The 26,348-nt window shown below is 31.1% G+C and overlaps 3 protein-coding genes and 1 long non-coding RNA gene across 4 annotated transcripts; 2 read left to right on the top strand and 2 right to left on the bottom strand.

Moving 5' to 3' along the window:
* Positions 1 to 13: 13 nt before the first annotated feature.
* LOC107367831 (uncharacterized) lies at positions 14 to 1,239 on the bottom strand. The gene is made up of 3 exons (XR_001570000.3): positions 970 to 1,239; positions 781 to 896; positions 14 to 716 (listed from the first exon to the last, which is right to left on the bottom strand). It is a non-coding gene; the product is annotated as an uncharacterized LOC107367831 (long non-coding RNA).
* Positions 1,240 to 8,836: 7,597 nt separating this feature from the next.
* LOC107367832 (uncharacterized) lies at positions 8,837 to 9,488 on the bottom strand. Its single transcript, XM_015935581.3, has 2 exons — positions 9,310 to 9,488; positions 8,837 to 9,250 (listed from the first exon to the last, which is right to left on the bottom strand). The coding sequence occupies exons 1-2, from the start codon at positions 9,361 to 9,363 to the stop codon at positions 8,843 to 8,845; spliced, it is 462 nt and encodes a 153-aa protein (XP_015791067.1). The 5' UTR covers positions 9,364 to 9,488; the 3' UTR covers positions 8,837 to 8,842.
* Positions 9,489 to 10,333: 845 nt separating this feature from the next.
* Positions 10,334 to 21,892, top strand: LOC107367835 (claudin domain-containing protein 1). The gene is made up of 6 exons (XM_015935583.3): positions 10,334 to 10,386; positions 10,579 to 11,145; positions 19,209 to 19,316; positions 21,042 to 21,179; positions 21,336 to 21,433; positions 21,510 to 21,892. Exons 2-6 carry the CDS (start codon positions 10,905 to 10,907, stop codon positions 21,780 to 21,782), a joined length of 858 nt encoding a protein of 285 aa, XP_015791069.1. The 5' UTR covers positions 10,334 to 10,386; positions 10,579 to 10,904; the 3' UTR covers positions 21,783 to 21,892.
* A 1,540-nt stretch (positions 21,893 to 23,432) lies between these two features.
* Positions 23,433 to 25,893, top strand: LOC107367833 (lysosomal acid glucosylceramidase). The gene is made up of 4 exons (XM_015935582.3): positions 23,433 to 24,506; positions 24,652 to 24,824; positions 24,906 to 25,327; positions 25,394 to 25,893. Exons 1-4 carry the CDS (start codon positions 23,964 to 23,966, stop codon positions 25,843 to 25,845), a joined length of 1,590 nt encoding a protein of 529 aa, XP_015791068.1. The 5' UTR covers positions 23,433 to 23,963; the 3' UTR covers positions 25,846 to 25,893.
* Positions 25,894 to 26,348: the final 455 nt, after the last annotated feature.

Below are 26,348 nucleotides of genomic sequence, written 5' to 3'. Positions count from 1 at the left end.
TGATTAATTCCTCTAATGTTATTGTAATTTAATAGTTGAACAAAACCAGATTTTACATTCACAAGACGGTAAAAAAGAGTCAATTTCATTGTGTTCTTACAATCAAGTTAACCATCTTGGTAATAAGTTTACAATTTTCAGATTTTTTCCTGTAAATATTAGTTTCTAAATTATCTTCAATCAAAAGTAATTGCTTCCAAATGTTCAGCTTGAGCCACAAAAAGAAAACAAAATCACAAAATAGTTTCACACGTATTTCCAGCCAAAGAGATCTTGCAATCTTAACAATTCAAATTTTTCTCATGACTTTTACTTGTTAATGATACATAAATTGTATAATCAACTAATCATCCTTCCCACAATTCGATATTCAAAGATTCTCTTTCAAATGATGAAAAGACTTCTGTTTAGAAGAAGCCAAGGCCTAAGGTTATCTCATACCAATGATACTGATGGTGGTGATGGCCTTAACCAGGTTGTGCGCAAAGGTGACATTAAGATGTTTCCATTTTGACGATGACAGCTTCAGCTACAAACGAGGAAAACAAGTTTCTGCTACAAATTATTCAACTAAGACATAAATGAGCTGAAAACGTTTATCTGTGGGAATAACGCAAAGTCCAGGTTCCCTTGGTAATTCATTTTAAAACTAGATCTTTAGATTAAACGCTGTCTGTTGGACTAACTGCGATTGACCCAGTGAGCCTAATTGAAACCTGGTGAAGAGCAGAAAATTTTGTGATTATTTAACCTTAAAAATTATACATTTTGACTACTTACAATTGTAAATTCATATTGATGTGATGCGAAATGTCATATAAAATGAATGATTACAACTCATCAAATGGACTCGATTTTCTTTGCCAGCTGGTTGCAAGTTTCTTTTGGTAATTATTCTGAAAAAATAGAAAAAATCAATCATTAAATTGAATAATTGACACAAAACAAACAAAGAAGGGTTACACTTACCTATCAAGTCTAATACATACTCATATTGTATTAATTAATGGATAATTGGTAAAATTTGTAGCAGAATTGATCAATGAAAAGAGTAAACAGTGATATTGATTTCCAAATAGCCCTATTAGGATAATTTGGCTGGAAGATTGATGTTGGTGATGATGATTGAACACAAAAATAAACTACTTTTATCCACAAAAACCAAACAAATCTTGATGTTCAATCAAACTGTCCTCTGTAAATCGATTGAGAAATAAAACAATAAATATTAAAATCAATTGATGCGAAACAATCTATTTCTTTGTTACTTGCCTTTATTTGATTCACTGTCCTGTCAAATGATAATCCCTAACCAACCTTAGTTGTCAGGTCATTCAACGAGAAAATATCAAAATTAAAGTGATTTCTGTTGCCTTTAACATCACCATTACCAAATTATCTATCAAATTTCTGGTTCCTCCTGGTTGGGCTGACAAGGCACTGTAAATACACAAAAAATGTCACTGGTAACTTGTCTTGTAATCACTGTGAAAGCTGGTTTTCTTGGTCTTTACAACTTCAGTAAATTCACCCAATCAACAGGATTGAAGCTTTAATGGTTGACTTTTTTCTCCTCTTCACAATTTACATGGGCAATCATGATTAACCAAGATTGACAAGAAAATGAAATGACAAAAAAAAACATTGAAATGCCGCGTTTTTTTAATCAGATAGTATAACATGTGTTATCGGAACTAAACATTTTTTTACGTTTATGTACATAACACGTTTATCTGTACTTTACTAGTTTAATGTACACTCTGATCGATATTGGACATACAACGACATTTAAATGCGCTGATCAACCAGTTGTAGTTACCAGCTAGTTGTAATTTGAAGCAGCGAAGCTGAAAACACTTATTTAACCAGATTTTTTCATCAAAATCATGTTATTAGAATAGGCCTGAAACCATTTTTTATCGATAAAACTCGTGAAATAACACGATTTTGATGAAAAAATCTGGTTAAATAAGTGTACAACAGGCTATCGTGGTTGCAACTTTAACTCCAATTTTCTCGAAAACTGTCCATCACAAAAATTTTTTGATAGCACTAATGGACTCAGTTTTTGTGTCCCTACAAACCCCCTAAAGTCCCAAATCATAAATCGAAAGATTTACCTTGTTTTGGTAAATTTTGGTAATTTTGGTTGTGTTTTGGTTTTTTAGTGAGACCCCTAATCTCTCACCGATATTCGTATTCGTTTCAGTTGACCGTTATTTTAGCCTGTTGACAAATGACACCTTAAAGCTCAAGTCTTATTAATTATTCCAACGACTATAAAATATTTTATTGTGGTCTTTGATGCTTGTAAAATAGTTGAATGATTGATTTGGGTTCTATTTACTGTTTTGACCATCATTTTTTGAATAATTATCCAAGATATAAAGAATTTACTCCTTCTTATCAGTTTTCTGCTCATTCTTGTGAAACTTGTACTGTTGGACCATTGGAAATACCGGTTTTACCCTTAGGATGATTAATTTGATTAAATACAAGCAGACAAATTAAAAATCCTTTCCACTCAAAAAGAAGGAATAAGGAATAAAAGGTCCGGACTATTTTCATCTTTATCTATACACATTACCAAAATAATCATCAATGGATTCTTAGGTTAGAAAAACAGGAAAACATTTTCCTTCAGGTTAAGGTTGAAGTCCTTCTGAACAGGAATCAGTTTATAGTCAACTTTATCCCAATTCCATCATCTTCATCAACATTCTCATCTTTTCCAATCTCTTTCTGTATCCTCATCTTATTTCAGACTCAACCCTTCAAAGGTCCGGTTCTCTTTGCCACAAATATTTTAACCCAAAGTTTTATATTCACCATCATCAGCAGAGGAAAGGAACGGAAACATCATCTTAAAATCACACTTTTAATAACCACTAATTAAAGATGGCAATCACTGGTAGCGTTTCTCAATCATTTAGATTAAATGGAAACCTCTTGAATAATCAGACAGAAAATCAACTAAGGAAGTGTAAAACATATTTCCAGTTGGTAATCGGACAAGTTTATAAGAGTTACCTGTATAGTGTGGCCATATTATCCCCACTCTGATCACCCTGATCATCATCTTGATCACCACCGTGTTATTTCTGGAGTTATCATCATAACTATGGTTGACCAGCATTGATTGAAGCAAGTGTTCACCAATTTAATGGTGAAAATAGAAACCTAAACCTTTTTTTTCAATTCTACTTCAATGATCTTTCACTTTTTCAGCAGCCAACCATGGTGTAATAATGACAATAATGATATATTTGGCGTTCAAATTTTCTCAAATTTTACTACAAATGATGGCATTTTGCGTCTTGGTTAAAGTGTCATAAAGAAACAGATTCTCACAATAATCTTGAGCCGAACAAGGAATGATTGTCAACAATTGGGATTGATTCATTTTCTAAATTACATGTTATCTGAATCAAAGATGATCGCATGTTAATCATACTACAGTGTAAATATTGTGCAAGTTAACCCTAAAATTAATTGCATATCGCTTTACAAGCCTTTAAGGCAAAAGCCTATCAAATGATACAACAATACAAAGGCCTTTCATCTCGACGGTAAACCAGATTGAAAGGGTAAAAGAAATGCAACAAATCAAACAAAATCAAATGTAACCATTAACTGATAATCCAATGTAACTAGAGATCTTCATTTATTGTATGATAAAATATCTTCTAATTAATGGTAATTGTCAATTTGTAACCTTTGATCACAATTAAACCATTTGTTAGTTATTACAATTACCCGTAAGCGGTTTGTTTTCATTTTTCACCTTCCACTCAATTCAATGTACATTTAACCAGCAAGTGAGTTTCAAATTCTTATATGATTACAAGATTGATAAATAAATAGCGTAAAAAACAACAATTATTGTTATTAAATTATCATAGAGAATCTGTGGTTAATGATCATGAAAATGAATATTTAATGAAATTGCCTCAAAGCCATTTCCAGGTTATTGGCATAACCAAAATGATCAGGTTTAACAAGAAAACCTAATCAACTTTGCTACTTTCATAGTTTCCCTCATTCACATCTCATGTTTATCAGGTAAACTGAAGCCTATTTAAAATACCCAAAAATATTGAAGATAAGCATCATTCAAGGTGTATCGATGTTCATCTATTATCCCAACTACAAGTTAGCCTTCAACTTGAAAAAAAAGCCTAACAATTATCATAAATGTCAAAATTAATTTGTTCAATTGAGAAGGTCATTCAATTTGATTCATACAATTAGATAAATGATCTAATAAGCAATTTAAGAAAGCAACTTTCAATACATTTGTAAACATTGCATTCATTTTGGCCTTTTTTCAATATTGAAAGTCAAACCTTTAAAGGTAACTTTTCATTAAATTATCATTTCATAAAAGTAACTAATCATCATTATTGTAATAATTTTCATTAATAAATTGCCCATTTATCATCACTATTTATTCATTGATCAACAATTGAAAAATGATTGTCTCTTGACTTTTATCATTGAAAGTCAAAAAAGCATCTCCACTTGTTACCAAATTTCACTCAATTATTTATTTTGGTGAAAAAAATCAAATGAAAATTGTTATAAAAATGATATTTTTTGATATCAATAACAATTGAAGGAGTTGAAAAAGTGCACAAAATGCCGGAAATCAATCAACTGTTTCAAGAGTGAAATCAAATAATCAAATTGGTGTAACAAATTATTACTTCAATTGATCTTTTAATCATAATTAATGCCCATTTTTCCCAGCCTTTCCAGTTTCCACTCAAAATTTAACCTATTGATTGGATTGTATCAACATAATTAGACATTGTCGGTTGCATTATTATCGTAAAAGTCATTAATTTGATGAATAAAGTTACAATATTTTTTGCTCAAAAATTACATTCAATACTTGAGTAGACATGAGATTCATTATTCAAAATAAGAGACGGACAAGATGATCGTAAGTTGACTTTTTTATGAGGTTGAATCATACTTCATGTTTCAGATTGAACATTAAGATCAAAGCAAGTTTAGTAATCAAAGCAATCATTAGTCTGATCAACGTTTGTTTAATTTCAAGCAGTTTGTCCCAAGAACCAAGAATGCTGAGCAATTATCAATACATTGTAGACCATTAATCGCAGATCAAAGCTTATTTTATGCTAATAAAGATTGTACTTTACTATTTAAAAGTAACTTCGTAAGTCCATAAAGGTGGGTCTCACTAAAAAACCAAAGACGACCAAAAAACCAAAATAAGACCAAAACAACCAAAACACAACCAAAATAACCAAAATAACCAAAATGCACTTGACATGTAAAATTTCACTTTTAATCAATTTCTATTGTTCCTAATAGATGAAAAATAGCCAAAATAACAAATGAAATGATAGTGTAATTGAAAAAAAATACTATTTGTTTACACTACATATGATATGGTTTATGTTCAACTCAATAGATGGCGCTGATTTTCAAATGTATCTTTTGGTAAAGGAGGAGTCTCGGTCGCATTTCTCGGTCGCTCTTTTGCTTTTTTGACTTTACGATTTCAAATTGATGTTATTTTTATGCTTTTTTATACTTTTAATACTTTTTCAACATGGCTTTTATTTGCGAACTACCTTATGAACCAAATGAGCGAGAAATAGTAGATTTTATAAAAGTTGAAAATGTGAATGAAATTCCTACGTGCTTTAATAGCTACCCAAAAGCTAATAGTGTTTATATTTTTCGTGCGAGAAATGAAAAAGATATCAATGTAGATGGATATCAATGGCACCAATCTAGTAGATATAAAAGCAAAGTTTCTGGAATTACAACTGTCCGTTTTTATGCGATAAAAAAAAGAGAAAAAGGTTCCATAACAACAACTAATGATTTTACAAAAGTGAAGTTTTTAATTCCGGATTCTGAAATCGGTGTGTTGTATTATTCAGGAGATCCATCTGAATTGCCTCAACGACCACATGGTAACTCCAAAAAAGGCAACATTTATCATCGAACATTACCATCAACTCTGAAGTTAATAAAAGAAACAGAGTATTCAGGAAGTGTGCCAAAGGACTATTATTCAGTGCAGCGTAAAATCAAACGTGAAATTTCTGCAGAAGATTGTGATAAGACATTTTTTGAAAAACACATTCTACCAAGGAATCAAAAACAGTTAGAGAATCATAAATACAATGTAAACCAGAACCATATGCTTCATCATGACGAAATTTATTCTCTCTATTTAATCGCAAAGACACAGTTACAAGATTCAATACGATGCATCACTATTTATCCAACACTCATAGTGATTTGTGCTATACCGGCTGCAATTGACTTAGCAAACAGATGTCTTTCGAGAGCGAAAGAAACATTGAGTGAACGTCAGTGTTTCACTTATGATAGCACTTTCAATTTAACGGATACTTTTGTCTCATTTTTAGTAATGAGAAACACTGAAATTGAGAACAATCCAATATTCCCAGTTATGATGATGCTTCATACTTCAAAATCAAAGAGTGTGCACACCATTTTTTGGAGAGAATATGCTTTGAAACTCATCAATTTTAATAAATTTGTCCCAATCATAACTGATCGAGAAAAAGCGATAACAAAGGCTATTGAAGACAGCAATTTGGGCAGCAATTTGGTCTTCTGTAAACTACACATGCATTCAGATATTAAATTTTGGTGTTTGAAGAGACATTTACAACCTAAAAATTACTTCATTTATAACGACATGGTTGATAAGCTTGCATCAGCAGATAGCGAAGAAAAATTTGATTCAATGGTGGCGAAATTCAAATCACAAATGGCTAATGAATTTAAAAGATATTTCGAGGAGTCTATAGAACAAGATTTACGTAGACATGTTTGTAAATATGCTGTTGAGAGATTTCCAATATTTTTTAAAACAACTGAAATTCCATCAACAAACATAGCTGAATCATTCAACGCTGTCGTTAAAAATTATCAGATCAAAAAAGAAGTCAGAAAAGATATGCTACTCTTAAATATGGTTGAACTTCAAACATGCATTTTGAATGAATATGATAGAGCTATCAATGGATCCGGAAATTTCTCTTTGAAGAAAGAATTGAAAGGGAAAGTTCAACCAATCAACGTAGAATGTCCATTGAACTTTATTTCAAGTCAAGATATCATTGATTCTGTTATGAAAACAATGGATTTGTGTCAAAATGATAGTTTCGATTCAGAAACAACAAATTACATTTCGGATTTGGTTGTTAAAAATCGTTTAATTGCGTATGAGCCACATAATCAAGTATTCACGGTTAAATGTCCGTACTCAGGTGATGTGCATACAGTGAAAAAAGTCAAAGGAACTCTTAAGTGCAGTTGTGCCCGCAAGAAGATGTGTTTTCATGTGAAATCTGTTGAAAAAATTAGTGGTTCAACAGTAAAAGAAAACACGATAAATTTCAAATTGACGGAAATCGATCGCAGTCTTAAAGAAACCAAAGCTGGCAAAAAACCACGCAACACAATTAAAATCGTTTACGAACCTGCTAACGATTCTCTTGCTGCTGAGACAAAAATTAAAGAGGAGAAAAATGCGAAAGAAAATAATTTGGATGCTTTGACAGATACAGATTCTACCAAAAAATCCATTTTGACAAATCCGAATATTACTCTAGAAGATGAAAATTGGTTATTAGAAGAAATGAAAGAAGATACAATTAGTAATACGTGTGCAACAGAAGACAAATATCATGACAACTTAGCTTCTGAAGAATCGATAATCGAATTCAAACCAATTCCAGTTAAAGCCAGATACATCGAAAAACAATTTCGTGCTGATTTTAAAGTACCAGAAGAAAAACTCTCACAATTCACTTGTCTACGACCTGGAGAGTGGCTTTTTGACTCTGTTTTGAATGATTTCTGTTCACACATTATACACGTCTACGAGAAAGAGAAACAAATTCTCTGTGTGCCAAGTTACATTTGGCAGTGTTTGAAAGCACGAACAGACAAACGTGATATATTAAGCAACAAATCTCAAGAAGTTTGCTTTCTGCATAATCACTCTGCGATCAATAAAAAATTGTTGTTTGTTATCATGAATACTGATACAGAAAAAGGAAGCCATTGGTTACTTGGGGTGATTATTTTTAATCAAAAAAATATAATCATCATCAATTCGATGCATAAGACGCATACGGATGAAATTGCGATTCCATTATTGGAGATGACAAGACTTTGTTATGTGCTAGCCGGAGCAAAATTTGATAAACAGGACTGGTCTATATTCGCAGCTACAGACAATCCGCAACAAAAAAACAAGGATGATTGTGGTGTTTTTGTTTGTTTATATTTATTGGCAGCAATACAACGTAAAGAATTCATGCAAATGCCATCTGAAGAAGCCAGAAACTTCATTAAATATATTCTAACTAAATCTAAAGCTATGAAAAGTCCTAAAAAAGCCAAAAAAATAGATGATAAAAAATATAAATTATCTTCATTAGGTATAAAAGAATTAGAAGGAGTTATCATAAAGAAAATTCCAGTTCAGAGTTTAATCGAATCAGCAATCGAAGATTGCCATAAGGTCTCAGTGTGTAGTGCGCATGTATGTCACCACGATGACGATAAAAAATTACTTGACTTATGCACAGTTTGCCGATTATACTTCCATCGTGGATGCCATAAGCAATTCTTCGAACAGTATTTCATTTGTCCCACTTGTAGAAATAAGTATTGAATTTCAGAAACTATTTGTATAACTAACCACTAAGATTACTTTATTTATCATTATTTTGTCATAAAAAAAGTTGAGAAAAAATCACAAGATTAATTATTAAAGTTGAAAATATTTTATTGTATTAAGTCAGGCCTTGCAAAATTATTTTTCAAATTCATAAATAACTTTAATTGGCTCTTTAGTGGCATCTTCCTCCTCGTTTGGTTCTTCTGCTAATCTAGCTGAACAGATTGATCCATGTCCATCCTGTCTTTTATTCATGTGTCGGACACAGATGTATCTTTTTTGGCTTATAATAATGTTGCAATATGGGCACTGCCATTTAACGTTTGGGTTTTTCCGTGCTTTAGCTTTTTTTTCCATATCCATGATTGTGCGATACGCTGGGTTAAATGCCGTTTTAACAGGAATATCCTCACCCTGTGTTGCACAGAATTGCAATCTTTCATAGTAGGGTTCACATTGAACCAAACCAAATCTCTCTCCTCTTTTTACAACAATTTCCTTGATATCACATTCGAAATCTATTCCTGAGTAGGTAACACTTTGCTGTAAAGAAAGATAAATTAGTTAAAAGAGAATCCTTAAATTAAAAAAAATTAACTTACCTTGATAGTTATTGTATTTGATGAGGAAGCAGTACTTGAGTTTGATGCACTCATATCGATGTTTGAATGTGAAATTATTTGAACAAAAACAAGAAAAAGTATGAATAAAACAATGGTCAGTTGTTGGTAATGTGTTGAGTGTGAATGCGAGAATGCTTTTAGTTAAAACAAAAACAAAAGAATCTAGAAAATTCTAAATTTTAATCTCTTTAAAGTCGTTATTTTGAACTATTTTGGCCATGCCCTTAGGCCATATGCACTTAAAAGTGAAATTTTACATGTCAAGTGCATTTTGGTTATTTTGGTTATTTTGGTTGTGTTTTGGTTGTTTTGGTCTTATTTTGGTTTTTTGGTCGTCTTTGGTTTTTTAGTGAAACCCCATAAAGGTTGATGGGAATTTTCACAATGAAAGGTTAAAGGTAAGCAGCAATGAAGCTAGATTTACAAGGAAAAATGTAAAAAATTTTATCCATTGTCCAAATTTTCGGGTCGAATTGGGTTACTCTAGTGATAGTTGAATTAATCCCTAATATTTACAACATTTACCAAGAAAAAGGTTCAGCTATTTACATTGGAATGCTTTGCTTTTTAAAAGCAATGATTGTCAGTTTTTACGGACAATTGCCATTGACATTACCAATTGATCTGTTCAATAGTCAATAAAGGTTCCCATAATTTGGGTAAGGTACGTGTATTGAGCCTGACCTTGCCAAATGCCGACCGATGCAATTTTAGCTTTCACTGTATATTATTATCATATCTAAAGAAAGTTTACAGTTGAAAAAAAATCTATCCTTTCCATGTGAGGTGAAAAGAAAGGGAAAAAGCAATCTTAAAAGTAGACAGAGAAGATGATAATGAGGATGAGGATGATGAAAATGGTTCCTTATTTCAGGTTTTTAAGACCTCCTTGAATGAGAAAAGGTAGAAAAGGTAGAAAAGGTAAAAACTTGTTTTGCAGGTTTTCTTGATTTCTTTTCATTTGGCTTTGAACGGTGAGACGTTGGTTAAACCTGACTGTGTGTGTGTGTGTGTGTTTGCGACTCTTTACCCTTAAAATATTGGATACCCATCTTGGTAAGACTGTTAACCTTTACTTATTAATTTATTTTACTGTTTAATTTATTAATTACAATTTAACCAATTTACACAACCAACTGTTGATTATGTGATGAACAGTTAGTGTACTCTTAATTGTCTCCATTGTCAACCAATAATTAACACTGTCATTTTGTTTACCTTTTTGTTTCTCAATATCTCTGTATACAGTTTAACCCTACTTCAAAGGGAAATGTTTGATGGATTAATAATGTGTCTCACTAGTGGATAGTTGTTGATCAATTTAAATCAACTACAATTGGATTATATTATACAATCAACTATATTAATTAACCTGGTTCACGATTGTGGTCAAACAATATCTATTGGACAATTGGTTATCCTTCAATTTTTGTCTACCTCTTAATGTTGACCATTTGTTGCCCTCTTGACAACTCTCCTTTGCACCAGCTTTAACGTTTTTTCAGTGTTCAACCATTTTATATCCCACCTTACGATTCATTTATTCAACACATCATCAACCTCGTCAACTTACAATGTCTTGTTCAGCTGTTTCACTATCAATCGCCACCATAATTAGTGTAATTGCTGTTGCTTGTCTTGCCATAGCTTTCAGTACCGATAATTGGTATGAAATACGGATTAATCGAAATTTAACCAAGGAAAGATTAACTGAATTGAATCAATTGACTGATGAATTTGAAACAGATTTGAGATATTTCAGTCGAGATGAAGGACTTTTCAGAGTTTGTTTCCTCAACAAGAAACCCAAAGGATGTAAGTAGTTATTTAATCATCAATTAATTCCATATTTTCATAATGATTTTCATCTAAAAATGGTTCTCACCTTGACTAATCAAATTCACACGTTAGTCAACTTAGCTTGTCAATCATGAAACGATTACAAAGCAACACCATAAAGACTAAACCAACTTGTAATGAAACTGACCTTTCAAAATGCATTTATCCTACAATTGCCCAACTATCGGGCCTTTCATCGTCAATCCTCATCCCCACCAGCTTCGCCATCTTCACCATCATCCCTATCATCTTATCATCTTTATCATTCTATGTTTCTTTAAAATAGTTTGGCCTACCTTTACATTCTGGTTCATCATCTATTTAACCAACAAACCGGCTTCTACTTCATTTTTACCTTATTTCATTTCTTACCTTTTTTTCCTCTCTTCTTCTAGCTTCTTCTCTTCCTCTTACCTTTTTTACCTATTCTCATCATTTTCACCTTCATCATTACCATCATTATCAAAGAAAACTTATTCAACTCCATTTTTCTGTTGCGTCTTTTCATTGTTTTTTTCTCGTTTTGCCTTTTATTTACCTTCTTTTCTTACCGTGAATCGATTCTATATAAATAAACACCTTTTTCATATTAAAGGTGTATATTACAACCATCATCATCACCATCATCCTTATTTTCCTATTGTTTAGCTTATTTATCCAATTATCCTTTCCTTTCACTTGTATCTTTAAATCAAGCGAAATCAAATTTAATTACAGTTGTTTTTTTTTGTACTTGCGCCATCTTTAGTAGTCTCTAAGTCAACTGACATTTACATCGAATCTACCCAAATCTTTCCTTTTTAAGTGATAGTTAATTGTTCCTCTTTCCTGACATCTGATTTCACTTTTTTTTCATTGATTGTCAGTTTAATTAAAAACCAAAAGGTTAATCAGTAATAGTGTTATAACCATTTGGTTTATAATTAGAGCTAATGATGACATTTTTTATTTTATTTAGCGCGCCAAACAAAATTTTACCCTTAGCCTTGGAAATGAGACAGAAGGTTTTGTTTTTGCGTTGCTAAAGGCTTGTTTCTGTTTTTACTTGTTGCTGTTTTTTTGTTTCCCTAATTTGTATCAAGTTAATTGTTTTGTTTAACTTTCTCCTATTATCTGATTTATTTTAATCATTGTGACTATTTTAATGACTGCTTAGTTAACTTTTAATTTCTTTATAAACAACATTCGACGGAAAATTAAGTAATTGAAGAGATCAAATGATATATGTGTAAATGGATTATGGTGACTAATGGATTAGGACAACGGTGTGATTAAACTGGTTGATGACTTTAATAATTACGAGTATGGTTAACAGTCTATTCCAACTAAACACTTTACTTTTGGTGCTAATCCACATTTCATGTTGTTGCAATGATGGTAAGCCAGGCTCTTTCCCAAGCTGGTTTTGATAGTTGATCTGATGACCACGGAATCCGTGCATCCATGAACTCGGAACTTAAGATATGGAGATGTGATGTAAATGAGATGGAAAATAATGGACCTTTTAAGAGGTTTACACTCAAAGTAGCTGAAGGAAAATGGCACCATCTTGGCTGACCGAATCTCTTCAAGTAATCAACAATCAACTTGCAGCCGATTGTTTGGTTGGACAAAAATGAAGATTGGTAAAGAGATATTGGCTGGAAATTCTTCATTCTTTCAACTCTTCAAAAGTTGACCAATTTCACCATTCTAAAGATGTGAAAGAGTTGGATGTTGAGAAGCCTAACCATGATTAAAATTTTCATAAAAAGATTAACAATCGACAAGCATTCGCTATCTTAATGGTTTCAATTGTTGTAAATCAAATGGATTCCTCATTCTTCCCTTTCTTGCCATACATAAATATTGGATCAATTTGTTTTTGCCTTTTGACGTCTTTAGCTGGTGCTATTCACTTTTTTGAAAAAATGCGAATCAATTGACGAATTGTTGGAAAAATCAAAAGGTTATCAAGTCAAGTTTACTTTGATTGGACTGGACTCGTAATAACTCTTACCTACAATCATTTTAATGACGATAATAACGTAAATCAAATGGATAATTGTATGAAACTCTATTCTGACCTTCTTCACTTTGGCAAGTTTCATATTTACAAAAATAGCAGTTGCAATGGTATTCAATAGAAATATTAGGAATCAAAAGGATCGCTTTAACAAGAATCAGGAAATTGTGATTGAGATAAAGTCCATAATGAATCTTTTTGGTGATTCTTATTTTCCTATTGTAATGGTTAATTGTGCAACACAACCACAGAATGTATAGAATGCTGAATGGCTTTTTGTTGGAAAAAATACTTTTCTCAAGTTTAAGAATCAACTTATTGATTCTGTCAGAGCAACATGAATTCATCATGTTTCAATATTTCAACAAACTTTCCTTGAGCCAACAAATACTCCATCAACCAGAAACAATTGTTATAAATGTGCGCATAAATTAACTTGGTTAATCAAACTAACTCACTGATCTCATAAAGCAAGGTTAATTTTAAATACCTTCAAATCTCTTCAATTACAATCAATTCAGTGTTGTGATTATGTTAAGACGATTACCGAACAATAATGATCCATAAAGAACTGATAAGTTTGTCGTATTTCCAAGGATGACCAATATTGATGAAATTAATTGTTGAATAGAGTTGAACCAAAATTTAGATCAAAATGTTGAATTGAAAGCGTATCTGGAGGTAATTTTCACATTAGTCGCTTGATATTGAGTACATTTTGATTGCAATTTTGTTCACCTGAAAGTGATTTGAAATCGAATTCTCACGAGAATTATAATGATAAATTCAATTGTTAATTCAACTCTAAAAAATCAATCAAAAATATTTAATGCGAGCACAACTGTTATCATCAATTGATTATCAGCCATTGAAGGAGCACAAAAAAAGGGTTAGGTTTTAACAGTTAACGGAACAAATTGTCGACCCAAAAAATGATCAAGTTTGGCACGAAATTAACAATTGAATTGTATTAAATTGTGACAATTAAACTTGTCCACCAACAGTCTTCTTCATATTCAATGAAGGTTAATCTATTTAAGACCACAACAGTAAATAGTAAAGCAACATATAAAATTATGCCCATTTCAAGCCTTTAATTTAAACAAAATCAATAAAGAAACATTATTGAAAACTCGACAATTAGTTGACTTAATCAATCAACTAATTATGAACAAAAAAACACCTCAACCTTGACATTCTGCAACAGTTAAGGCAAAAAAATAAATAATGTTAACCATTATCAAGATAATCATATTCAAAATATCTGATTATCATAATATTGTTATAACATATTGAATAAGTAGGTTTGATTGTAAATCTTTCATTTGTCTACATTCCAGTAAATTAAGTAGATCAAGTTGAGTAATGCAAAATTGACTAATTAACATTCATACATTTAATTAACGGAACAATGAAAATGTAATTCTTGGTACAAAAGTGTAACATTAAACGATTGTGAGGCCAAAAATAGCAACTTTGTCTACTAATGAATAAAGTAAATATCAGTTGATCGTATTAACGATGCTGATGATGGTATTAATGGTGATACTGATGATGATGGTGACCCTAACAAGTTATCATCTGTTGAACGGTTATTGATGGGCCAATGTTTAGGATTGTAAATCAGGTTTGATTGTTGCTCAAGAATCAAGAGAGAGATGTGATGAAGATTATAATGTGGATGATAAATATGATGATGGTGACTCAGGTAAACGCTGGTGATGCTTTTCCTTTGCCTTTTGCTTACATGAGCAACACCGATATTATCTGTTTAATAATTACTGGTTTGGTAACATTTTTGTCTCTACTTGATACTGGTTTCATTAGACAGTTAAATAGACAGAGAGAAAGAAAAGGATGATCAGGATGACGAAGGTGCTGAAAAACATGGCCTCAAGGTTTAGTTGCTTTTTTGGTTCCTGGTTCATTTGAGTTTCTCAGCTTTTCCATACAAAATTCATTTTTCTTTTTCTTCCATCTTCATTCCTCTCTAATGATGGATATAAAAATTGATTGGTTACTTGCAATTTCTCAATCATTGAAAGATGATCATTATTCTCGTTAATTATGTTAATAATTAATTGAAAAAAAGGGTTTGTAATTGATCATTTAAATATCAATGCAAGACAATCATAAACCTCTGAAGGTAAACTGGAACAATTGAGTCAATATTTTGGGTTAACTTTTGGGTTAACTTTTTTGGTTTCAATACTTTGCTATTTTTAATTTCAACCTTTTTCAGATTTTCTTGTTATTTTGATTTGATTCCTTTACCATTTCCAATTGAATTGATTACTTCAAATTGTAAACTTGTTTGAAGGTGCATTGGGTTTGGTTTCAAGGATAACTAAATTGTTGTAATACTAATTATAATTATGTTGTTGTTAATCAATAATCATTCCCAATGATTACAATTTCTTGTCAATCATTTTTGCCTCAATAGTTGATCATTCAATTATCAAGTAAACTTTCCTTGTTTGCAAAACCATCCAAAACAATGTAAAGTCATTGATTTAATTTCACATTTTAAATATTTTCCGATTTTCATCAAATCTAAATTATAGTTATTGTCTGATATTATCAGTGATAATTTGTTGTTGATAGCTACTGAACTTTTGATGGTTTCAAATGATAACCATTTGTTACCGACCAATAAATTGGGAAAAGGTAAAAACAAACATAAGCAACATTTTCAACCTGATTAACATTAAATTGAGAACAATTAGTGAACAATTGAACTAGCAACTCATCATTAAACTCTAATCATGTTCAACTTTAAATTGCACTTTTTCCTAACAAAATGTAACTCTAAATTGTGATTAACAAATTGTTCTGTACAGCCTGTAATCAATACAAAGTTAAATTGTATTCATACAATTGAAGATGATTATGGATGAGTTGTGCTTTCATAAAGACAATTACATTTTTATTGTGACCCATTTTTAAGCCAATGTTGATGCAATGAAATATTTTGTTGGACACTTAACCATCATCATTATTGTCATCATCATAATCATTAACAAAATTAAGTGTTGTCAATAAACACAATGATCATTATCGTTGATTCAAACGCTCTTCAATGGTGAATAATCGGGAATCAAAGTGTTAACCATCTTGTTTCTCATTCCAACCTGAATAATCAATCATTCTAATTAATCGACAGTTAACCCAATCAAACCCAAAAATAACCTCATTTTTTTCACCAAATCTCAATATTTTAAAGACCAGAATATAAAGGTTAACCTTCAACATTTTTTATCATCTCTTCAAATTATAACTCTGATAATCTAATAATAAGTTAACAATAAAAATTGTTCAACTCTTCGTTTCGATAGCTTAACCATTTTATTGGGATTGTTACCAATCTTGCTGTTAGTCTTGAACAAGTAAATGAACTTATTCATGTTAACATGCAATTGTAAATGCAAAAAACCGATCAAATTCAAGTTTAATTATGAATTGCAAAAAAGTAGTGATTTTTCAATAATTTTGCCTCTTGATAATCAAAAGAATCAGTAATTGAAACCAATCCATTCGTTTTTTTGATTTACTTGGGCTTAACAATCATGATTCAGCTAATGCTGAATCTATCAGATGTAAGTTTGACTGCAATTTTGCAAATTTGCGGAACAAAAGTCAGGTTAATGGTGACCAAGATGATTAAGATGCTAATTGTAAAAGCTAAATTGAGTAAAATATTGAAAAATGTAATTCTGTTTGAAATAGACTAAATTTCAACTCAAAACTCAGTTGACTGTTGCACAGTTGCTAAATTGGGTTGACATTAAGATGCAAATTATTTGACCATTTAATTTACATTTAAATTTAGTCTATTACCAGTGTAATGACCAGTAAAATGATCCTTAAATGTTACATTGATTTGAATGGCTAAACCAAATCAAAATGGGTCAGTAAAGATTTGCTCATTATTTTACTTCTAAAAAAGAGTACAAAATTGAATACACTTTATTAATGGTAATAGATATTCAAAAAATTGGTTCAATAATGAATATTTCATGATCAACATTCAATTAGACCAATCAATTTGATTTGATTCTCCAAAAATTAACCTCTTTCCCTTAACCTTTTCTGTTTAATTGTACAATTATAAAAATTTGTTAACCCCAACTCTCGACTTGTCTTTACCTTTGATCAGTAAATCACAATTAAATGTCTCTTCATCTCTTCAATGTAAAAAGGTTGAATTTATTAATAGGATTTAAATTGTTATGGTTAAACAGTTTCTTTTGTTGCAACAGTTGATTGATAATTGAAATGAAACCGAAAAAAGATTCTCATTGTTTTGCATATAAAGATGATAGAGGTTAAATCATGATGTTGTTACCTGTGATTATACCCTTTCCATCCTTGATCATTGATTGTTATTTTTATCATTTTACTGGATTGATCGAAATCAGTAAATGATAACCTCTAATATGAAAATAACGTTAACAATTGGGTGTTGATTGAATGAGAAACGTTTTCATCTCTAATGATAAGCATAATGCTAATTAGTAAAATTGGTTTCCTGGTTTTTTCTGGTTTTTCATTTCAATGGTAACTATTAATAGTCAATGGTCATTTCAATGTTTCATTCAAACGTTTTGTTTTCAATGGTTTCTCAATTGGTGACATTTAAGTGTAAACTTGATCTTTAATCTGATTAATGAAGAGAACCAGAAATGTTACCGTTAATTGTAAATGAATGATTAACTTGATTCTCTGCCAGGACCAATATAATCCATTGAAAAAGGTAGCCATACATATCGATGAGAATTTGGGTGAACCAGTTTTCAGGAAACAAAAAGGGCCAAAAATTATCATCTTCAATGAAATAAAACACTTGTTTCTTCCTTCTCTTCATCATCTCCATCCACTTATCTGGTAAATCTGGCTTACAATCAACCCTTGAAATGGCCTTAAATTTGAGCCCAACATTAATCACAAATGAACCCGAATCTTCATCTAAATCAGCCTTAAATTAAATCCTGAATCGAGTCTAGAATCAGTTTTGAGACTTAAATCTTGATGAGCATACATTTGAGTTTTCAATTTTTTGTCAAATTATTTTGATCCACTTTACTGCAATTTAATGGTTTTAATCAGCATGAGATTAACTCTTCTTGTTCAATCACAATTTAACAGGTTAACTATTGATTCTGATCGTGACAAAAGCCATTTACATTTGCTTTATTACAATTTGAATATTAAAAGCCTTCATTTGTGATTACAATTTTGCCAATTGTTTCAATCGCTTGAGAAACATACAAAAACTCTTGATTCCAATTGATTTTGAAGAATCAAAAGTGAAATAAATTGTCTAAAAAAACAATTAATTGTCCAACTTTAATTTCATTTTTTACCTTCTTTTCCACTTCACTCTGATCCTGATTTTTCTCCCCTTGATTGTGTTACTTTCAAGTGACAGTTGATTAGGATATTTCAACAATCAAGTTGCAATTGAAAAAGAAATCAATTTCAATGGTTTAAATTAACAATATATTGTTTGCTTATTGATATCAAATGTCAATAAACTTCAAGTTAATCAATGAACCAGTAAAGGTAACAAAAATATTATATTTTATAACTTTTCTTAATTGTCATGAATAATCAACAGATTATCAGGTTTTGCCGTTGATTCATTGGTTATCATTTTGTACATTATTGCCTTTAAATGAGCAAACAAATGATCAGTGAAAAGCTTAAATTGCAACTTGTAATTAAACTTACAATAGATTGTGTCGTAAATTGATTGACTCGTGTTAACCTGTTTATATCCTTGTTGACCTTAATTTGATTGTTTTTGTCTCCACATCAAGTTAAAGATTTCGTGATTAATTGATTCTAATTGAATGGCTTTAACAATTGATCAACTGACTAAAAAAATGAATCTTTTCAATGTTTTTCAATTTCTGTCAAAATGTGAATTGTAAATGTTTATAGCTTTCAAATTGCTATGAATTTTAAGTGTGAGAACCATTTTAATCATTTTAATTGCAATCGACTAATCAATATTTTTAAATTTCTCTTACAGTGGAAACCTATTTATCTCCAACTCAAACTCAATGTGTCAACGTAGATTATCATATTCCTGAAGATGAAGAATCGCAAAAATTTTCAGATCAAAGATGGGAAAGACTTCGTAAGTATCGGTCAACAATTGAAACATTTGTTGGACAGACACAAAGGTCAATTTTGGAAATGAAGGAAATAGTTTTCAGTTGAAATGATAATAAAGGAATGATGATTTTGTGTGTAAAAAAGGTATAAAATGAAATGGTAAATTGAATTGATTATGACAGGTTGAAAACAGAGAGTGATGATGATAATTATTTGAGAGAAAAGTGATGAAAAGAAAGGGTTTCAATGATTGAAGAGTTATCATGAGAAATGATATTTCCATTCATTTTGTATCATCATTATGAACATCATTTACAACTTCCTTGTCCATTTGAATTAAAAGTAAAAATTAATTCTTAATTGTATTCTTCTCTTACCTCTCTTCCTCTTCCTTTACCACCTTTACTCCTTTCATGGTGAAAATTGCAAAATGGACTCTTGCATGAGTGACCATTACAAGACATCTTTCACTTTCCCTGTTCGTAAACCTAATCACGAATTGACATAAATCTTAAAGTTTTACGAGTTTTCTTTTCAAATGTTTTTATTGCGCCAAGTCCATCCTAATGAACAACTCTTAAATACCAACTTTAGCTGACTTCATAAAGCTAATTTCAATTATCATTGTGACAAGAAATTTAAATGTTGATACGAAATGAAGATTCAAGAGTTGATTTAATGCTAAAAACTGGTTTAATCTCAAAGAAATATTGAGCTTAATATGATTCAACGACAATACTCATTGGGTTATTTTTACCCGAAGTGAAGTCAAAAATTTGAATCAAATTGTTTAATGACTGGCTTGATTCATTTGGCTTTTTTCATCATTACTGACGAGAAAAAGATTATATTTATAACAGATGTTTTGATAGTAATTACTTTTAATAGTCCAGTTGAGTTCATTTAAATTAATTTTCTCAAAATTAACCATTTTATGGGTTTTTTACTGGTAAAGCATCTTTGATGGTCTACAGCTAACCGAGTTGATCCAACAGCACAGGCAAATCGTTGTTTATTGTTAGACGGTTATTTGGTGATTAAAATGCATTCATGTTGATAAACATTTCTTTAAATTGTTGGTTTAATTTCAACAATAAGAGCTCACTGTCATTTGTAATTGAAAACAGGTATAGACATGGAGTAAGATAACAATTTCATCCTTATTGTATTATTGCTGTAATGACAATGATACTGTTTTACACACAGTTGCTGTTAGTTGTTATTGTTGGTCCTTGTTAATTAACATGTAAATTTTAGACTAAAGTATCCAACCGTTATTACTGTTACACTCAACTTATCATTATAATCACCAAGATTGTCATTTGTTTCAACGATCATTCATCTATGATTGAAACCTTGAAGGATAAATGCAAAGATTTCATTTCAAAGTCTTTTTCAAATTATATGTTTTAAAAGTTGTTCAATTGCGATTGATGATTGTTAAATCTTTAATTTTTTAATTTACTTTCTTGAGAATACAGATTACATTAACTAAATTTAACTTCTCCTGTTAAAGCGTATCCATTAATTGTCATGTTACAGTCAACTTTGAGATCATTATTTTTACTAAACAAGCTATAAGATGGCACTGCTTTCATTATTTCCCTCCTTTCATTTGTAAACAAACCAACATTGTCAGGCTCATTGTACCAACAATTTTTATTTCATTGTTTAACCAATATCGTTGTTAACGATGAACAATTTTATTCAATATTTACCCTGCTAATATTTCGTTTCTCTTCATCAGATCTTGCTCGATCCGTAGTAGCATTGTATGTTGTTGCCTTTTTCTTGTTGACTCTTTCATTCTTCACCGGGATCGCAGGATGTTGGAAACGATCTCACGCCAATCTCATTGCCACTGGTATTATGCAGCTTTTAGCAGGTAATTTATAATTTTAATGCCATAAAATAATATAACATCACCTAACCCTTCTAAAAAGTAACCGAGCTAACTTTGCTGGATCCTTAATTTGAGTAAATCTCTTTCATTCAAGATTACAATTTTTCTAATGATCTATGTTTGCATTTCTTTGATTAGCTTTATTTGACGCTGGTGCCATGGGTCTCTGGCATGGAGTCCAATTTTATGATCAACATAAACTTAAAGATGAACTTTCATACAATGGTTGGCCAACTGTGAGTATCTTTATAGATTTGGTTGTTACTTGCGACTTTTGCCTTATTGACTTTTCTTTTCACTCTACTTTTCAAGGTTTTAAAACAACACGGAGTGAGTGAATTTTATTATGGCTGGTCTTATATTCTCGCATGGCTTGGAATCGGCCAGTGTTTGATTGCTTCAATCATGTTCCTTGGATCTGCTCGATGTATTCGAAGTGAAAAACGCGCTGAACAAGCCAAAAATATGCAATATTTAATGCCAGTTTATCCTGATAAAAGAAACCCATACGGATACGCTTATGCTTATCCTGGACCCTACTCATACCATGGATCACAATACGGAATCGCTCCTTATGCATACTAAACACTTTTCAGCTCATTTTAATTATTACAACTATTAATATTATTCTTGATATGTATAATATTATCTATGCTCTATTATATTAATACCGTTTTGGTATTTTTCTGTCAAAATTTTTCTGCACACAATGATTCTATTTTCTGTTAATCGCAAAAGAAAGGTTTTGACCTGAATGTCGCCGCAAAAATATACAAATTTTTAGAACCCGACCCTGAAACTCAGGAAAAGCAGGTAAAAAAGAGACTAAAATAGACAGTAAAAAAGAAACAAAAATGAAAGAAAGACAAAATGACACTTAACATTGTTGTATTATACATATGAAGTCAAAACATCAAATTTTTGTGTAAAAATTGTGGCTAAACTAAAAGGATTTTAAAGACAACCTGAAAGCCATGGTTGAACATTATGTCCGAAAATCTGTCAAAGCTTAATCAGAATTCATGTTACTAGCAAAGGAATTGCATAAAAACTTTGAATATTGAGTTAAGAGTTGGGAATTTTTAGGTTTGTAGGGCCATAAAAACTGACAAGTGAGTCTTTGTGGGTCCATTAAAAAGAGCTATTCTAGTTAAAATTATTAAGAGATGGGTTGAGGTGTATTGGATTCTGTCGAGTAAATAGTTGGCAAGATTTTTCATTAGTGAATAATAAAAGTCCAAATTGAGTTCGACTGGTGTCGAGAGTTGTTGCAATATTGATAAAAAATACCAATCGGAATTGTAATTACACAAATGGTAAACCGCTTCATCTGGATTGAACAAGATTTCAGGTTGAAAACTAAACACTGATTGTATAAGGTTGAAAAATGTCTCACAATTGTCAGTTTTATTCCGTTTGATTCCAAAAGTCAAGACAATGCCTTCGAATATATAAAGCTAATGATACATAAGTGTAATGGCATCATGATTGTATCCAAGAATTATCCACAATCCTTGAATAATACATGTTAATCCAACAATTTTCATCAAAACTCCAAAGATAACCCGTTTTTGACAACACTTCAACTCCAATATTTCAATATTGTAAATGCCAATTGCTTCCAAACGCGTTGAAAAACTCAATTTCATCGAATCTTTTTAGGTTTGTCCAAAAATTATTGGTTTTTCGATCGAAAATCTGATAAAATTTGAAATTAGCTCCAACTGTGAATGTGTCTCCGGAATCAAATTTTGATTGATATAACCTGGTTAACTGTCTCTAAGCAAGTCTCCAAAGAGAGTCCACATTGATCAATTTTAAAGGCTATTATTTAACAAATTACCAAGTTAAATCTTGGAGTCTGCTAATATTGATTTATTCATTTATGGTAAATGATAAATTGTTTATAAAAGCTAAATGAAAAAATAAAATTTGATTTATAACGTTTAATTGTGAGTTTATTTGATTTTTTGACTAGCAAGTTGAGCTTTGGACAAAATGAGACGACTTAAGATGGTATAGTTGCTTGGATAACATTGGTTTTTGATAAATCTCTTCAAACAAAAGCTGTTCACTGAGCTGACGTTGATACCAATTGGCGAATGATAAATTTGTGTGACAAAATATGATTAATTTAAATTCATTATCTCTGATTAATACAAGGAAAATCCATTGAAACGACACTCTAACATTGATTAATGAATCCGTAAGGATGAATTTGATCCACAGTTGAACAATTGTTTGAACAAGAAACATTTTCATTGCTAACTGTTGAGCTTTGATTAACATAAGTAAATTGTTTTTGGAAAAAAATCCATTTACTGTTCTTTTTCTGTGTTAATTGTAAAACTTAAATTTAATTTGAGGTAAAATTGTTTCGTACGTAGATAATGATATTGGAACAGAAAGAGGTTAAACTAATGTATCGACAAGATCTAACACTGATGTGATAGACAGCTTGATTGAACACACATTCAAGCCAGCTTTCAACACTATGAATAATCATTAGTTAAATGTTGATTGGGAAACTAATTTCATTTGTTCAAACAGTTTATCATTAACATCAAATGTTACTAACGTAAGCCAATGTTCAAGTCACCCAGCTAAAGATCTGCGACATTTAATGTTTACCTTTTTGGTACAAATCGAGTCTTGATCTTTCGTTTATTACGTATTTCTTTCGTTATGTTGATACATTCAAACATATTGAAAGTTATTGGAAAAATTTTGTTAGTTTAATCATTGAAGGAACAATTGAAATGCATTATGGCTTTTCAATTGTCAACAATAGTGTTAATTGTCTTACAATTTCAGTTGAGTTTAACTGATCATTGTATTAAAAGGTACTTCAATCAAAATTCATTTGTTTGTGCTTGTGATACTCGTTCATGTCCACCAATACCGGGAACAACCCGACCTCCAAAGGGATACCTTGATCAATGGGTTTCTTCACGGACTCAACATCGTTTCCACTTGACTCGAGTCAACCTCAACCATTTAACCAGACCATTATACCCTCCATCACTTGTAGTCACATTGAGATCGAATGATCGCAGGCAGACTATCCATGGCTTTGGCGGGGCCTTCACTGATGCTGCGGGACTAAATTTACTCACGTTACCCATGGATTTGCGAGATCAAATAATGAAAGATTATGTCTCAACCCATGGAATAGATTATGCAATTGGTCGAGTCCCAATTGCTGGAACTGATTTCTCTTCTCGAGTCTATACCTATGATGATAACAATGATGAAGAAGATTTAGAATTGAAAAATTTTGCACTTCAACCTGAGGATACAAATTTAAAGGTAAGCAACATTGTGATTCTTATGGTTTTCAAGTTGAACAGTTGAAGTTTATATTTGGTGATTAAAAATGGTATTGATGGTTGATGTCATCTTTTACAATTTGTACTTTCAATTTCCATTTTTGCAATTTTCATTTCATTTACAGATTCCAATGATTAAAAGAGCCTTAGAACTAAAAAATGGTCCTTTTAGATTGATTTGTAGTTCTTGGTCCTCGCCAGGTTGGATGAAAACCAATAACAATATTACTGGAAGTGGCTTTCTCAGAGGAATACCAGGTGGACCTTTTTATAAAGCTTGGGCCAGATATTTAGTTAAGTAAGCAATATCTTAATGAAAATGAAATTAAATTTGATGTAATAATATATAACTCTTAACGTTTTGTATCAATTTAAACAGATTCCTTGATTCTTACGCTAAAGAGGGAGTCGACTTTTGGGCGATAACAACTCAAAATGAGCCAACTCAAGCTATTGAAAATGAAGACTTTTTTTACAACAATCTCGGTTTTACACCAGAAAATTTGCGAGATTGGATTAAAGATGACTTAGGTCCTGAACTTGAAAAGTCTGGTTATGGAAGAGATAATCTTAATTTACTTCTTTACGATGACGCCAGAGAATATCTTCCTAATTACACTCAAGTTGTTCTTACAGATGAAACAGCTGCTTCCTTCGTCAACGGCGTTGCCTTTCATTGGTATAAGATCGACAATCGACCACGTTACAATGAACTCAATGTGGTTCATGACAAATTTCCGAATCATTTTCTCATTTCAACTGAAGCATGCGAAGGTTATGAAAGGTTTAGCACTAGAAGAGGTTAGAATCGCTAAGAAAAGTTACCATTTAAAATTGACACTCAATATTTATTTCGCTTCATTTCAGCTCAACTTGGAAACTGGACTCGAGCCGAAACTTATGCCATAGATATAATTGAAGATATTAATCGTTATACCACTGGATGGCTTGATTGGAATCTTGTTCTCGATTTAAAAGGAGGTCCTTCATGGGCAAACAATCCGACTGATGGTTTAATACTTGTGGACACTGATAGAAAAATTTACTATCGTAATCCAATGTTTTATTCATTGGGACATTTCTCCAAGTTTATCCCACCAGGTTCAGTGTACATTGGCCATCAAGTTCAAGGTAATTCTCGAGGAGTTTATTTAGCAGCTTTTGAAGATCCAAGTAACCAGAAGGTTATTGTTATCCTCAATACAAATGATAATCCAGTTAACCTGGTTATCAACAAATTTGCTTCAGTTTCAGTTCCAATAACTTTGGATCCACACTCAATCAGAACATTGATAACTCCTTCCAGCAATGTCAGTTAACTGTTATTGTTGATAGGAAAATAATATTAAAAAAACTTTGCTCAATCATTTCACCTTTTTTATTTCCATCTCATTTCATCTGTGATACAAAGTTAAGTTACATTTTAAACATCAAAGAATAGTCAATTGTACAATTTTAATCTAAAATCCTTTCTACAAATTTTAATGCAAGTCTAAGTCGAGCCAAGTTTAAGTCTATAGACTTGGGTGGTTTATTTTATTTTATTTTATATTTATATTAGTTTTATATTAGTTTATTTTATTGAATTAGTTAATTATTTGACCTGACTTATCAAGTGTTTAATTCGAGGATTAACGATATTCATTAATTAGGTAAGTTTAATTAAATTAGTCTCTAAATATAATTCTAATTTTAGCTTTAATAGACTCGTTCAATTTTTGCTTTTAATGTTTTTACTGATACAGTCAAACCTCTCAAAATGAGACTTCGTGGGGATAGCTTTTTACGCAATTTTAAAGGCAAAGTCCCTGAAAATAACTGC

Source organism: Tetranychus urticae, chromosome 2 (assembly GCF_039701765.1).
Source record: "Tetranychus urticae isolate SD_2017Ah chromosome 2, NJAU_TeUrti_SD_1.0, whole genome shotgun sequence".
Classification (NCBI taxonomy): domain Eukaryota; kingdom Metazoa; phylum Arthropoda; class Arachnida; order Trombidiformes; family Tetranychidae; genus Tetranychus; species Tetranychus urticae.
The sequence above is the reverse complement of the archived record's forward strand: the minus strand, read 5'-3'. Positions and strand labels throughout refer to the sequence as shown.

Bases quoted from the DNA above. Each gene is read 5' to 3' on its own strand.
- LOC107367832 (XM_015935581.3), bottom strand. From the start codon at position 9,363: ATGAGTGCATCAAACTCAAGTACTGCTTCCTCATCAAATACAATAACT. The intron at 9,251-9,309 runs GTAAGTTAATTT...CTTTCTTTACAG, and splicing joins CAAATACAATAACTATCAAG to CAAAGTGTTACCTACTCAGG.
- LOC107367835 (XM_015935583.3), top strand. From the start codon at position 10,905: ATGTCTTGTTCAGCTGTTTCACTATCAATCGCCACCATAATTAGTGTA. The intron at 21,180-21,335 runs GTAATTTATAAT...TTCTTTGATTAG, and splicing joins TATTATGCAGCTTTTAGCAG to CTTTATTTGACGCTGGTGCC. The intron at 21,434-21,509 runs GTGAGTATCTTT...CTACTTTTCAAG, and splicing joins CATACAATGGTTGGCCAACT to GTTTTAAAACAACACGGAGT.
- LOC107367833 (XM_015935582.3), top strand. From the start codon at position 23,964: ATGGCTTTTCAATTGTCAACAATAGTGTTAATTGTCTTACAATTTCAG. The intron at 24,507-24,651 runs GTAAGCAACATT...TTTCATTTACAG, and splicing joins CTGAGGATACAAATTTAAAG to ATTCCAATGATTAAAAGAGC. The intron at 24,825-24,905 runs GTAAGCAATATC...CAATTTAAACAG, and splicing joins TGGGCCAGATATTTAGTTAA to ATTCCTTGATTCTTACGCTA.